General features: G+C 38.4%; 2 protein-coding genes across 2 annotated transcripts in view; one reads left to right on the plus strand and one right to left on the minus strand.

The window, feature by feature from the left end:
* ctnna2 (catenin (cadherin-associated protein), alpha 2) overlaps window positions 1-14,940 on the plus strand; it is a 127,484-nt gene that overhangs the window by 49,059 nt on the left and 63,485 nt on the right. The window lies entirely within an intron of this gene.
* Window positions 5,995-11,167, minus strand: lrrtm1 (leucine rich repeat transmembrane neuronal 1). Its single transcript, XM_087806497.1, has one exon. It carries the CDS (start codon window positions 9,998-10,000, stop codon window positions 8,438-8,440), a length of 1,563 nt encoding a protein of 520 aa, XP_087662623.1. The 5' UTR covers window positions 10,001-11,167; the 3' UTR covers window positions 5,995-8,437.

The raw sequence follows: 14,940 nt of genomic DNA on the forward strand, positions 1-14,940 counted from the left end.
AAAAAAGTGTCACTGTTCGTAAAATCTCGCAAAAAAAGAGCATTAAACAGTCAAAAAAGAGACAATTTCGTAGAGAAAATATAAATAAAAAATATAAATAAATATACATGCAGAATAGTATACTAAAATAAAACCACGAGGGAGAGAAAACAAAGCTCAGCATAGAAAAGAGGACATTCTGACACTGCGGATTGGAACTAGAAATCCGACTTTCATTAGCCTATGAAGGGAGAGACAGAAGTATGTAGGAAATAAAACAAAAAAAGAAACTCATATTTAATTAGACTAGGGAGGCAGTGTGTCTACAGGATCCATATGGTAATTCAAGACACAACCGTTAAGTTATGATCTGTTAAAATGAAAGTATGCTCAAGTAATTTAGATTTCAGACATCCAAACACAGGCAAAAAAATATATTTTGTTAACTGCAGTAATTGTCTTTATCGAAGGATAGTTTAATCACTGCTAAGAGGTAATAAAGATCCTAGTAGTGCAATTTGTAACACTTCATAGTCATATTTCAGTTGCTTTACTCATTGATTTTCACATCAAGTCAGACTTCTAAGGTGGCTGAGGATCCCATGGATCTTGGGACATCTCCATCAAGAAGACTGACTTACTCTGTATTCACACACTGTTGTGTGGTCCTGACCTTACTATAGCATGTCCTTGGTGCATGCAGAGCGCAACAAATGCCTTTTTGGGAATTGCATGCTTCTATCCATTTTAATGTGCCTTTTCATTCTCGGTGCAGCACTGCTAAGCCCTGCTGCAGGGGCTCAGAGAAACCATTTTGATTATGACAATGATTGAATTAATGCTCCTGAAGTTGACACCTAATGGATTATAGCGTCCAGAATTGTTACAGCACATGAGGCAGATCTGTGTAAAGACACCCTAAACCCCTTTATTTGTCACACTCTGAGGAAAAGGGTATTAAATCTTAACCCTTCTAATCTTGTGCTAAGGCTGGCAACCCACTAATAATATGATCTAATGTTGTAGTGCACACTATCAAGAGGTACAGGGGGGGAATCCAGGGGAGTAAATGCAATATCCTTGATACAAAGCACCCGGAACAAATAATGTGTTGGCGGGTTACCACCATAAACACTGGGGTGAAAGTCAGGATGACTTGCTTGTTAAAACTAATATACAAAATGTAATCGTACTACTATTGATGGGCGTCTGTAGGTCTGGCCTCGTCTCCCATCTAATCCATCCAAGTCTTGAGGTTAACATTGTTATCAGTGATTTCCTGACGTGCCGACCCCCACACTCCAAATCAATGACAATGTGGATCCATATTTTTTTATAAAAGGAATAGAACAAAACAACATTCTGCTCTGTACATTTCATTATATCATGCTCTCAATAATTATAATTCAACCCAAATGAAACACACAATATGAGGCATAGTCAGTATGTATTAGGGATCTGACCACACTTAGACTAAGATATATGTTTCCATTGATTCCTGTTTTTAGAATTAATTATCGTGTGAAACTACCAATTTAAATAATTATATAACGTATTTCTAATCTCTAAATATGAATATAGGTTCTTTGCTTTTAGAATTTGTTTTCCTCTGTGTGTTTTTCATTAATGTTAGTAATTACTGTGTCCCAAACATTAAGGTTAATATAAAAATATTTGGAAAAAAGTGCTTCTATATCAGATCAAAAACAAGTTATATAAAAGATGAGTTTATACGTCCCACTTCTTGATTTTGGCTTGATGGCCCCTGAGGATATTTAATAGCTCACAACTAAACTAGAGAATATAGTCTGTGGAAGCAGGTTACAGTAGAATTGAAAATGTGGGTAATTCAAACAGCTGAGAGCAGCTAAAAAAAAGTAGTATATGATCAAGAGAGGTAAAGAAGAGAGTGCAGGCTAGGTGGAAAGGGCTGCTTTACTGTACTTTTGTGAGATGGTTGATCAGAAGAGTTAGAGTTGATCAAGCAGACAAAATTCAGGGATGTTCGACTCATATGGTTCAAACACGTGGAGCCTATATATGCTAGAGATTAAGAGACAAGGTACATGTAGAAGAGAACACGGATCTAATGAGGTTCATGAAGGACATGAAGAGCATTGATTTGATATAATACGCAGTGAAGTTGAGAGTCTGATCGCTGATGGTAAATGTTGAAACACTACAAGAATTTTCCTCGAATGTCACAGGTAAACTTAGATTGGCGCCTATATTTAAAAACCCAACGTCTCAAGAACAAGTATATTTATACATCTCGGAAGACACGAAATCTCACACGGCATAGAAACCTTAAATGGATTTATGTCGGAGAAATGCTGCTCTCACAATGGGCATATTTCAAAACAGCTATAGCCGACCCTCCGTCTGTTACTCTTGGCACAGGGACATTTAATCAAGCTTGTTTGGTTTCATGAAATTCAAATGTATTCAAATAGAAATGTTTCCGTTCTAACAATGATATCTTTTGACTTCTTTTTCTGCCCTCCTGCTGTTTCCTCCCTCTCTTCCTTTATTGTAAATGACAGGTAAGTTCATCTTTCTATTTGTTTCTTGATGCTTGCAGGGTTTCACTTGCAAGCATTTGCTTCCCCAAACACACACACGCGCACACACACACACACACACACACCCACCCAAGTCCTTACTGCAACGGGGATGGATTTGGTTCTGAAAACAGGAGAATTCCCTTTGCTCGAATGACATTTTGTGAATGGAGCAATTCCAAGTATCCAATTTCATTGGCTACTGGAGAGATGCCAATCTGCCCTTGTAGATAGGGAAGAAAGAGGGAACATCAATGGGGGAACTAGTATTTTCTTCATGCCGACACTGATCAGATAAACAAGAAATGATGAATGTTGGCTATTTTAAACTTCTGCTAAACACCTTTCGACAATTTTCTACCCCTATTTTTCAATTTAAATATCACAAATATGTTGTGGCGCACCTCGGAAATTGTATCCGCCAATATATTACATTTATTTGATTTACAATACGGTTTGGGAGGTGTGAACAACAGTAATAATAAAAAATAGAAAAAAGATCCGTCTAGTCCTGGATCAGCCTGTGTTAGTTCATCCACCGTAATTCTCTTAATGTTCGGCATTGACCCACATCTGCTCTGATACCGGTTACATGGAGTCCCAGATGCAGGCCCAGCTGTTGTCATGTATTATCTCACTCATTGACCCTTATGCTTAATGTGCAGTGTGAGGTAAAAATGTGTTCAATTAAATGTCATTTGGAGAAGACGAATAACTAAGATACTGCTCGCAGTGCAATATATCAGCATTGCAGTCCAGTTTTTGCTTCAATTTTTTGGGGAGAAATACAAGAATAAATGCATTTTAAAATGATAAAAGATCAATTTAGAAGCGTGCATAGGTTAGGTTTGATAAATAGGTTCGATTTTCTGGCTGGTCAAGAAAAACAATACGTCAAAACTCTTCTGGTTCCTTGTTGAACAGTATGATCCGATTTATTCATATTTTTTATTCTCATAAAGCTGCCGACCGTGCATTTAATACAGAGGGTCGAAGACCTTTTAAACACTATTTGCGTGCATCTATGTGTAAGCATATTGACCCTTCTGTGATTGTTATTAATCCAGCGTTGCCATTAAACCGGGCAGTGGATATTTAGAGCCGAACCAAGACAAAGGTTTTTTGTTGTCTCCTGAACTGCTGAAGCCAGTTTCCTGTGGAGTTGATTTTCTAGTATTATTTTCCTTTACACAACATAGAAACTATGCTTGTCTTGAGGGTGTGCACTTATTACTTTACACCCTTCTGTTCACCGTAAATGTTTCATTTTATTGCACCAATGTATCATTTATAACAATGATAAAGGGATTAAATATGATGATAAAAGAGGGATTACTCATTGCACAGCAGATGATGACCCTATTTTAAGGCTTTTGAAGCACATATAGACATTATTTAAACAAATACAAAGAGACCATTTCATTCTTTATATATATATATATATATAGATTTGTGAACCTCATAGCTGATCACTACTGCTACTTTCACATATCAATCATTTTGGATGTCAGAAGATAAGGAAGAGCTTTCGATTGAAGATGTATGCATCATTAGAATAGAGTCCTAAAATAACCGGGGAGGGCCAAACACTCCCACAAATTCTCATGAGTCATCGCTGATTGCTCACTGCTTACTGCAGTACATGCTGCCATGCATGATTTGACACACGTGTGGGTGTAAATGTTTTGTCAGGCCGCGGTTTATTAAATCTGAAGAAATGGCCAAAAAATTACAATGTGTTTAAAATATATGATCGGTTCAGTCAGCAAAACAAAAAAAAGGAGTTGAACTTTGTAAGCTCACATGTAGATGCTTGGATAGAAACAATTTTAATGAAGACACAAGAGTCAGGATTATTTTCAGAGTAATCTTTTCCTTTTAGAGTTATATATAAAAATGTATGTTCATTTTAACATAGCGACTGGAGCTCAGTTGTTGTCGTCTTCATCTTCGTCCAAGAAGACAGTTAGAAATTTCCAAATATATCTCCGTACTGTTCATCTGTAATGTCCATCTTGTTTTGTTTTAAGGTTATTTTCACGTGTCAATGCGCTACATTTACGCTGATGGACTGGCAGCTTTCGGCTAAAAACATGCCTAAAATATTGACTTATTTAAAGATTCTGAACCATTTCTTATTGGTATTTGGATGCTTATAAGTTTGTCTTTTTTTGACGAAGATGAAGACAAATGAGCGCCAGTATCCACCTTAAAATTAACATGCAATTTTTCCTATAACTAAAATTGCCCTAATGCAGATGGCTCTGAAAATAATCCCAACCCTTAGTTGACATGAGGGTTGCCAGAAAATGAATGAAATTGAAATTTTGGGTGAACGTTAGTACGTGTTGGGCAGATCTGGCCCATGTATTTTAAATATAGAGTTGAAAATGGCAGGATTTTGCCTGTCCCTGAATTCTTTGGGAAACTAAATCAAGGCTGTTGGTCGTAACTGGTCAGTAACAGGTTTTTTTTTGTCTCACACTCTTGGAGGCTCAATCCATCTAAAATGATCTGCATATTTTTTTTTTCTACTTCAGCAAAACCTTTCATAATCCTTTAATTCGACAGGAGTTTTAATTGTATTTTGAGTCTCTGTGTAATTGTTGGCAACATACAATGACTTGAAGGGTCAGATTAAGTTTGGTGCAAGAGCTTGAGCCAAAAAGCTGTTAGCCCCCGCTCAAATTTAAACAGCAACCTCCACTTGTTATAAAACTTGGCAGAGACCTTATTTCAACTGAATGGGTTTATTCACATACTAGCTTCATTAAGCCCAAGACTGTTGTGCCTATTAATAACGTGCGAAAACATGTTGTTACCCGTGTACAACTCATGCTCAGTTGGTCAAACATAATGTAAAGCCTCACCCTGTCTTCGATTAGGATCATTGCAGGGAAGTACGACTCACTACTAAATGTTTGAAAAAGGATTGAATTCAGGATGAATAGAGTTGGTTATCACTTTGGTTTTCGCTCATCTCTATCGATTTCTAGCGGGCAACATCAGTCACCGAATATTTGATGGATGCTGTCTCAGAGGCCCCTTTGGGAATCATCACCTCTGGCATAGGTCAAGCAGAGATTGGATCGACTGTCAGTTGGATGAATTGATGTTTGCTCTGTAGTTACTGGGTATCAAGCATCAAGGGGTGGACGATTTGTTTGCACTCCTGACTGTGGAGGGTAGCATGAAGACAGGTATCATATAACTAGCATATATTGGTTTTAAATGTAGCATGCATTAGCAAATATGTTTTGAAAAGTAATAGCATCCATCCTTTTCTTTTACACTTTAATTGAATGGGTAAAGGTGCCTGAACGAGGCGTTGACACATGACACGATCCAATATTTACACGGTCTACATTTCTAAAACTCATGATCACCAATGCCGGAATGAAAACCTCAAACTGGACACACATGTAAATTAGACATAATACAGGACCGGTGCAAATAGATTTAAGAGCTTTAATTTATTGAGTGCAATGATAATAAGATTGTGTGATGTGAAAAAATGATTGATTTACACAGATGAACCGCCGTGCATTTACATTTAGATGGTAGTGGGGTTATGATTCAGAGGCGGCTCGAAGTGGATCAGGCCGCAAACGGGTCATAAATCCTAGAAGTCCACCCTGAATCTGTGACACATATTCGTGACCATATAGAAGATGTTTTTTGCTGTTATGTTGAATATGCGGTGTTAAGGTAAGGGTCTAATAAAAGTACAATAAATTGATGTTTTAGAAATGCAGAAAGAAGGAACTGTTTTGAATTCAAACATGATGAAATTCAATAGAATAGACTTCTCATTTTTTATTTTACTTTACAGTTAATATGGAAAAAAATATATTCCTTGATCGATTTTAAATGACTGTCTGCAGTAGTTTCATCCTGTTATTTCCCCACCAAAATGGTTTTCTTTGGTTCATTAGCTATGACTACAGTTACTATAGATGGACAGTTTTGCTTAATACTAAAATAAAAAGTTGTGGACCTTTGGTGCCTATTAATGTAAATGAATGTATACACATTTTTAGAAAATAATACTGCATCCTTGCTTGTATTTACTTTACTTAAATTGTCTTGATTGTGTGTATATTATAGTGTTGTACTTTCTGTTAGAGTTTGGGGGGGGGAAAAAGGAATTTAAGCAAGTATGGCTTGTGTAGTATACCTCAATGTTACCCATTCTACTTAACACACTTGTGTTATTGTACAAAATAATTGTTGAGTCATCTGTTTCATATAATCATCATAGTTCATAGGTCAGTTATCGTTACCATCATCCTGGCATTGGATCATTTTCCCCCTGACACTACAACTCTTCTCTTCAATTTGTGTTGCATGGAATTTTGTTTTTTAATCTAAAACATTTATAAGTAAATATTTTAAATCTCATGACAACTGATGTTAAGGTGAGTCGATAAAACATTTTATTCCTGTAGAATTACAAGTTGTAAACATTATTTTTATAATATATCAAAATAAAAAATATATAGTTTGTGTTGTTTTCTTCTTTATGTAAGGAAAATAAAACAAACAGAAAGCACTTTAAATCCCAAATAATACAGTTGCCCCCGCTGCCTAACGTTGCAGGTGAACAAATGAAACACAGCCACATTATAAGAACGCACACTAGAGAGCACTCTGTACCCTCTCACTGCAGTGGCCATGATCTTCCATCTCGTTTTTTCACAATTATCCCTTATGCGACATGGTGTACATGTCAAATAAGCCATAAAACATTTCTGCCAGTGAACTAATTTACACAATGAAGACCAGAGGAGGAAAGAAATATATGTACACCACACAGTTGCCTTGTATTCCACAAACATTTGTACATTACATTAAAACACAGTGAAGAATAATCATGTGCAAATCTGTTGAAGCTGGTGATCGTTGGCTCTGTGATTCTGATATGAGTATCATTTATATAAGCACACATGGATCTTTTTTTTCTCTTTTTTTTTTTAGATATTCGTTCTATCTCATTCTTTGATGTGCTTTGTTTTCGTAAATTAGGAATTGGTAAATGCCAAAGAGTGAAAAGCAATGAAATACATCAGTTTCTGGTTGAAGGATGATTCATTTAGTTAGACATTGCACAATTAGGAATATAGTATAAGTAAGAGTAACAAACATAAGGAAAAATATTTCAAGAAATGAATTCAAATAATTTACACTAACAATGATACACAATGACAAAAAACAGCAAAGATGCACGTTACTGGTCTAAAATTCAAATATGAACACACACTGATGATGAGATGCAGTTATCCCTGTGGTGCTCTTGTCAGTGTTTTATGTTTCCATGTAATTGTTTTGGTTTGATACAGTGCTGAGTCATTGCGCTTCAGTTCCTGATCCCAAACACTGAACCTTTCTCCTCTCCTATTAGACAGGCATCTCATGTACATTTGACTGTCAATAGCATTTTTTTTATTTGTAGTTTACAAAATAATTTCATGTATCATTTGTCCGCATTTACAATTTCTTTAAACATATACACATATTTTCATCATTTCTTTTTAAAATCCCACATTTTCGTCAGGATCGTGGTATAATACACATCTGTTTTTCCCTTGTACTTGTGTCCTCAGTTGATCTTCTTTTTTTTTTAAAACAATAGTCAATTGTCTTTAAAGCTGAATATCCATACGTGAGGAAATAATTGCACACAGCAGAGTTCTGAAATGTTTCAGCAGGTCCTTTGGCCCTTCGATGAACAAATGACAGAAAAGCAGTGAATCCACAGCACTTTGTTTTGCTGTAAAACACAAATCTGTGTTATAATTGTTTGTTCCGCAGTTGTTTCCTTCCCTTGTTTCTTCCGACAAGAGTGACTTGCAAAATCTGCAGGTAAACACAGTTAAAGGCTTAATCACAAAGCAGCGTCACACCTCGCATTCCCTTGAAGGTTGCTGTTGACATGTGCACGAGCCATATTCATTAATGATTACAAGAGCTCCCTCAATATGGTTGGGCTTATAGTCAACATAGTACTCTGGTGTCGAGATCGCGGCCATCTGCTGCATATTTTGCTTTTGCTTCTGCCTGCGACGCTGGCTGCTCAGGCACTGCCTCAGTTGTCTTATTCCGGCCGGAAAGCACTTCCACGCCACGTACAGCATCAGCACGATGATAAGAAAGGAAAAGATGAGGGCCATGGTGCCTGTGACCACTTTATGGATCTGCATGGTGCTCTCCAGATCTTCTTGGCTCACAGTGACGGTGAACGAACTGGTAACCAGATCGTCGTCGTACGGGTTCGGAGTAAACGATCCAAGGTACACGGGACCACCCTGGGCATGATCCCGCGTAGTGGTGTACAGACCCGCCGTAGTCACATCCTGTAGGTTTTCCTCACATAGCTGGAAAGCATAGACGGCGTCCAACACGTCCTCACCTTGTGCAGAATCTGGGCTCGAACACAACAGTGAATTATCACGCTGGCCCTGGAAGGCACTGAGCCAGGAGGCCAAGGCACACACATTGCGGCTGCACTCCCAGTCGTTCCCTGCCAGAGTGATGCTGTCCAACGATGACCACGAATCTAATACACGCTGGTCCACGTATGTCAGCCGATTAGAGTCTAACATCAGCGATTTGAGGTTCGGGGCGCTCTCAAAAACATGTGGCTCTATGTATTCTATTCCATTAGCCGACAAGTCGATCTTTTCCAAAAAATGCCATGTCCAGTCGAGGGTGTTGACAACAATGGTGGCGTGATTGTTGTGCATGTACAAAGTCCGTAAAGAAATGAGACGTGGGAAGTGGGCAAGGTTGACTTTAACCAATTCGTTGTGCTCAAGATGCAACTCTGTCAATTTGAAGAGGCCAGCGAAGGAGTTTCGTGCCAGGCTCTGTAACTGGTTGTATCCCAAGTCTAGGAACTGCATGCTTCTGCAGTCTTGGAATATCCGCACTGGCACGAATTTCAGAGAATTGTATCGCAAATGCAAATTGGTGAGCTTTCTAAGGCCATAAAAGAGGTCGGGCTCTAGGGCCTGCAGCCTGTTGTATGAGAGGTCCAGAATACGCAAGTTTGGGAGGGGCCGGAACGTGCCATTCGGCAGATTCTCAATATGATTACTGCTCAGGTCCAACTCCTTCACTCTTCTCAGTCTCTCAAACGCACCTTCTTCCACGATGTCAATGTTGTTGTGATCAAGGTACAGCCAGGTGAGCTGTGACAGTCCGGCCAACTGGCCTTCCCGCAACTCGGTCAGGTTGTTTTCCCTCATCGACAGACCCATGGCGCTGCTCAAATTGCGGGGTATGTCTGTGAGGTTGAGTCCCTCGCAGTACAGCAGCTTGCTGTCGCAGCGACACAGCCTTGGGCAGACCCCCTCTGCCCGGGGAGCTATTCTCAAAAAAATGCCCAGTGAAAACAATATCAGTCCCGAGGGCTTCTTCAGTGGCCACTTTAAATACAGTCCGATTAAAAGGAAATCCATTAGAAAAAATATCCGGGGATGTCTTTGAGAAAATGTCCATTGAACCAAAACCAGATCTCAAACTGCACCGATTCCTTTTATTTGCATCACATTATCTCGCAGTCATGTTTTGCACTGTAAACGAATAGCTGGCAGGGAATGTTATCTTAACATCCGTCAACATCTTCCGAGATGGAAAAAAAAAAAAAAAAGAAAAAAAGTCTCGTTAGTGTTATGCGAGGGCAGTGCGTGGGGAGCGAGAGAAAAAAAAAAGGTGTTCCAGAAAATGATTCAAACTCACCCTTTATCCAAAAGCTGACAATTCCATTTACTGTCTCGCTTTGTGCCCCAACTCTAATTATCTGCGAATCTCAAAAGGATCCTACTGTGGTACAAATTCTCCCCCTCCCGTCTCGTCTTTCAGTGGACACCTGATCCTTGGCAGGCTTACAATGTCTTAGTTCTCCTCAAGTGAAAGAGCCACAAAGAGCAGGAATCCAAGTAGCTTTCAGGGAGATGATAGGAGGCACAAGTTCCCCCGTCTGCATGCATGAGCTCTGTCTCCTCCGCAGTTCTCTGCTGCAACGAAGAACATGCCCGAAAGAATAATTTTCAGATATCTGTTATTTCTCTTCTCCTCCCCTTTCCTGGCCAAGTTTTTTGGCATGTATGACAGCACACGTCACTGTCTCTGAATGAAATCGCTGGCTTCAGAGAAACGATTCAAAACCAAAGCCGGTGAGCATGCTTTGCAATGATGGATAGCTGAGGGGAGAAAAAAAAAAAAAAGGAAGAAGAAAAACCTTGTCTTCACGTGTAAAGGTATTCCTTGTCATGCCATAACGCAGGAGAAGCCTCTCGCATCCTTTTTTGTGGCTTGCCGGTTTTGTTGCCCTCCCCAAGCTCCGGGTGTTTTCTCGCTCCGCCTCTGAAGGTCGATGCTGGTACCGAGTGGGGGGCTGTAAATGGGAAGCAAAGATCGCAGCGTCGCTTCCAGCGGACCAGTACGTCGACACCACATGCAGAAGCGCCTTCTGTTCACTGAGTGTCGTAAGCCACTCACAATTCAGAGAGCTCGCTCTCTCTCCCTCACACTCGCCTTCCCTTGAACGCTCCCTCGCTTGTTCATCCCACTCTCTCTCTCTCTCTTTTTCTCTCTCACTCCCTTCTAGATTTTGTCTTGCTTTTTTTTTTTTTTTTTATTATTATTTTCATGTGCCTGACTCATTTGCATATATTCAAAATGGGCAGGGCTTAAGCTAAGAGCTTTAATGAACTATCTCTCCCTCCCTCCCTCCCACCATCCCTCCTTCCCTCTCCCCTTCTGTCTCGCTCTACCCCCTCACTCTCGCTCCCTCGCTCGAAAATGAGTCGACAACAAGATTTATAACGACCAAGTGAAGTTACTAGCACCCTAGTCTAGTTACCCACTTTGGTTAAAATGTGGAGTCAGTCGTTAAAATATTAAACAATCGGTGTCACCGGTTTTTATGTTTCGTTATAATGAAAAGAAAAATCAATATTTACATGAAAGCTTACATTGATTATTGCACACAAGACATCCCAATATGGATTCCACTTGACTTGATCCAGCAGTCTCCCATCATGCATCATGCACATACTGTGTTATTGTCGCCTGCTTAGTTCGATGTTTTCGTCTTGACGTTACTGTACCAAAAAAATAATGTTCCCACTTCTCCGGAAACTAAAATAATTTTGGATTGAAAAATGTTATAAATATCTTGCTCTTATCTGAATCTGTCACTCCGAAACCTCAATTACCGCCCACTCACAACAGAGTAGGCGCCTACTCTGCTGTGAGTGGTTTTTAAAGGGCAACTAATGTTTAAATTTAAGTCCCTCTTAAATAGATATATTGTACTCATCAGCTGTGCTGGGTAAGTTACTCTAGAATAGTAACTTAGTTACTTATTTTAAAAAAGTAACTGCTACTTTAAAATATTTGCTACTTTCACAGTAACTACTAGAAAGTCAAATTTACCAAGTGTAAGTAAGTAAGTAAGTAAGTAAGTAATAATGGGCCAGTGTAAGTTTGGATGCTGTGATTTATCAATTCAGACAAAAGGTAAAAACAAATAAAACAAAATCAATATTTTTTGTGGCCAATACCAATTTTTATTCGATACTCGACCAATTTATTTTCCCCTCTAGGAAGTTAAACACACAAAAGTAATCTTTTCTTTATTTTCCTACTGATCAAACAAACCTATAATTTTTTTTAACAACAACACTGTTTAAAAAAAACCCAACTAATCAAATAAAGTAAAGAGCGGACAACAGTGAACTAATCAAAAAATGTAAACTTCACAATAATCGCTTAATCAATAACGTACTTACAGTAAAGCGTTACTCCCAACGCATCAGTATGTGTCTGTTTGCACAAAACTCTTTTGATTTAAATATTTACGTTACAAAATGATCTTAAACCCGGCCTAATGAAAACTTTTCGTTTTTCTGGAGATTAAATTTTGTTTACCATAAACGCACCCACTCGCTCTGCTGTGATTAGTCAATAATACTAGGTAATGGGTTTGTCACTGCGCATCATCAATCCTGGAAGTCTCCACCACCAAGGGACTTGTTGTATAAACAAAGTAGGGTGGGATGACAGCTGGCATGAGGAGGAGTGAAGCCATTATTGAGTCATAATGGACTCCGCTCTCATAACCTTTTGTTCGCCGATTATTCTGACAGAAAGAACTTTATAAAGCGATATGTTCAAAACGTGGTCATGATGAGGGAGAGAAAGACTTTAACATCTGAAACATGGGAGTGAGTCAAGAGGGTTGGAGTTTGACATTAGTTGACCTTTAAAGGAACTACCTGACAGTGATAACTGATGAAAAGTATATCATAAGAGTTGAGTATGAAAGACCAATTCTAATTCACATGTTGAAAAGTAAAAAAAACAACCTCTCTCTAACATCTTTTGCTCATCATGATCGTTGAATTACAATAAATAAGATAAAGATAAAATAAGGATGTGCATCAGTGTCTTGGATGTAGTGGGCTTTGTTTGTTCAGTCCGTGGTTAAGCACTTAATACTGTGCAGTATTATACAAACGCGACCTGATTCTTATCCTTGCACCTCAGTAAACCTTTATACCACAAGTCAGTGTTAATTGCATCAAAAATGCACTTAATACTAGTATCTGGGATTTGTTTTTCCTTATCCACTATAGTCTTACGTCAACTGTAAAGTGTCTTGAGATAACTTTGTTATGATTAGACACTTAAATTCAACTAAAATTGAATTGAATTAAATTGAATGCATTTGAAAAATGTGATATATAACATCATACTCTCTCAGATTGTCTTTTTGTGGTTCTGAGCGATCACACAATGATCACACAATGACATAGATAATGTCGGTGTTCGGTTACAGTAAAATATATATGTAGTAAAATGGTGATTTCCATTAAAACAAGTGATAAGTTGGTGAAACAAACATAAATAAAGCAGATATATATATATATATATATATATATATATATATATATATATATATATATTTATATGAGGCACCAATGCATGACGTGTATGTCTGTATAATCTCAGCGTCACATTTGCTACCTCCCGGCAGTAATGGATGACTACACCATCAGCTAATGACTTGGTTCACTATAATGACTTGACACAGCGAACAGGAGATGAGAACATCCAGACCATCAGTTTTCAGTCTTTAAGAGCTTTGGCACTCTGCCCCAGTGTTCAGGTCAGCAAAAGTGTAAGTGTATGTAAAACACGCATGTCCATTGACACACAGTCATATACTGTACATATGGATATGGCTAATGTTGTGTGTCTCCGAAGCTTCCTTTAGAATTGATATTAAACTATTAACAAAATAATAATGTAAGTAAGTAAGTAATATTTATTTATATAGCGCTTTTCTAGACCACGGTCACAAAGCGCTTAAACAATCAAAACAATAGTTGTGATGTTATCTTACAGTTGCTCATAGCACTCTGAACAATGCCTGTTTGCCCTTTAAATAAGTGGAACTAACGTGTGTAAGCATTTGATAAGGCTTACATAAATAATAATACAGCTTTATAATTGTGTCTTATGTGTGTTGCTAAAACTGTTTTAAAAGGTCATTGAATTCAATACATGTTATTGGAGCATATGCTGATGAAGCCTTGAAAAGGATTGTCCTTATTTTCAAAACCCACTAGATAGTTATTTGTAAGGGGCCTATCTAGACCACGGTCACAAAGCGCTTATACAATCAAAAGCAATATACATTTGAAACTACTTAAAATTGAAGAACTCTAAAGGGTCTGGACATAAGACAAACACAGGATTGATTGGCTTGATATTTCATTGGCAATTATCAATGAAATCTCCCATCATTTAAAGCCAACAGTTTCAACCATCAAGCTCTGAAAGTAAAAACACTGTTAATGAATCGTCCCTGGCCTATCACGAATCCAAGCCCTTTATCTGGACTCTACTAGTGGTTTAATAGGTTGAGGAGATGACTGTATCCCAAGCCGAGGGATGACCCTAAAGGTGCCAAAAATTGAAGACTAGCAACTGGAATTTGGGGTATGAGAGTCACATCCGGCACCCGAAATGCACCCAGCAACGTAGCCTAATGGAGATTTCCCTCCAGTTCAAGTCCAGTTCGAGGGCGGAGAAAGTAAAACACCAACCCGTATGTTCTGGTCCCACGGCCGTGTACTAAGAGTGAGCCAGTTATGGAATCACAAGTTTTTGTTGTTTATATCGGATACTGCAGTTCTTTGACAGGAGCCCATTGGAGTAGATGTGTGTTGTCTCTGTGCTTTTCTAGTTCCATTATATTATAGTCTTGTTATTATTGAATAGCTTTTGTTTCCAGAAAACATTTCCTGGCCAGACTTTATGGATAATTCAAATCCTAATTCTGTTGGATTTATTCACCTGCCGGTCCTTTAACAACGCCCAATTTTTA

The sequence above is a fragment of the Callionymus lyra genome, chromosome 1, assembly GCF_982586985.1.
Source record: "Callionymus lyra chromosome 1, fCalLyr1.hap1.1, whole genome shotgun sequence".
NCBI lineage: Eukaryota > Metazoa > Chordata > Actinopteri > Syngnathiformes > Callionymidae > Callionymus > Callionymus lyra.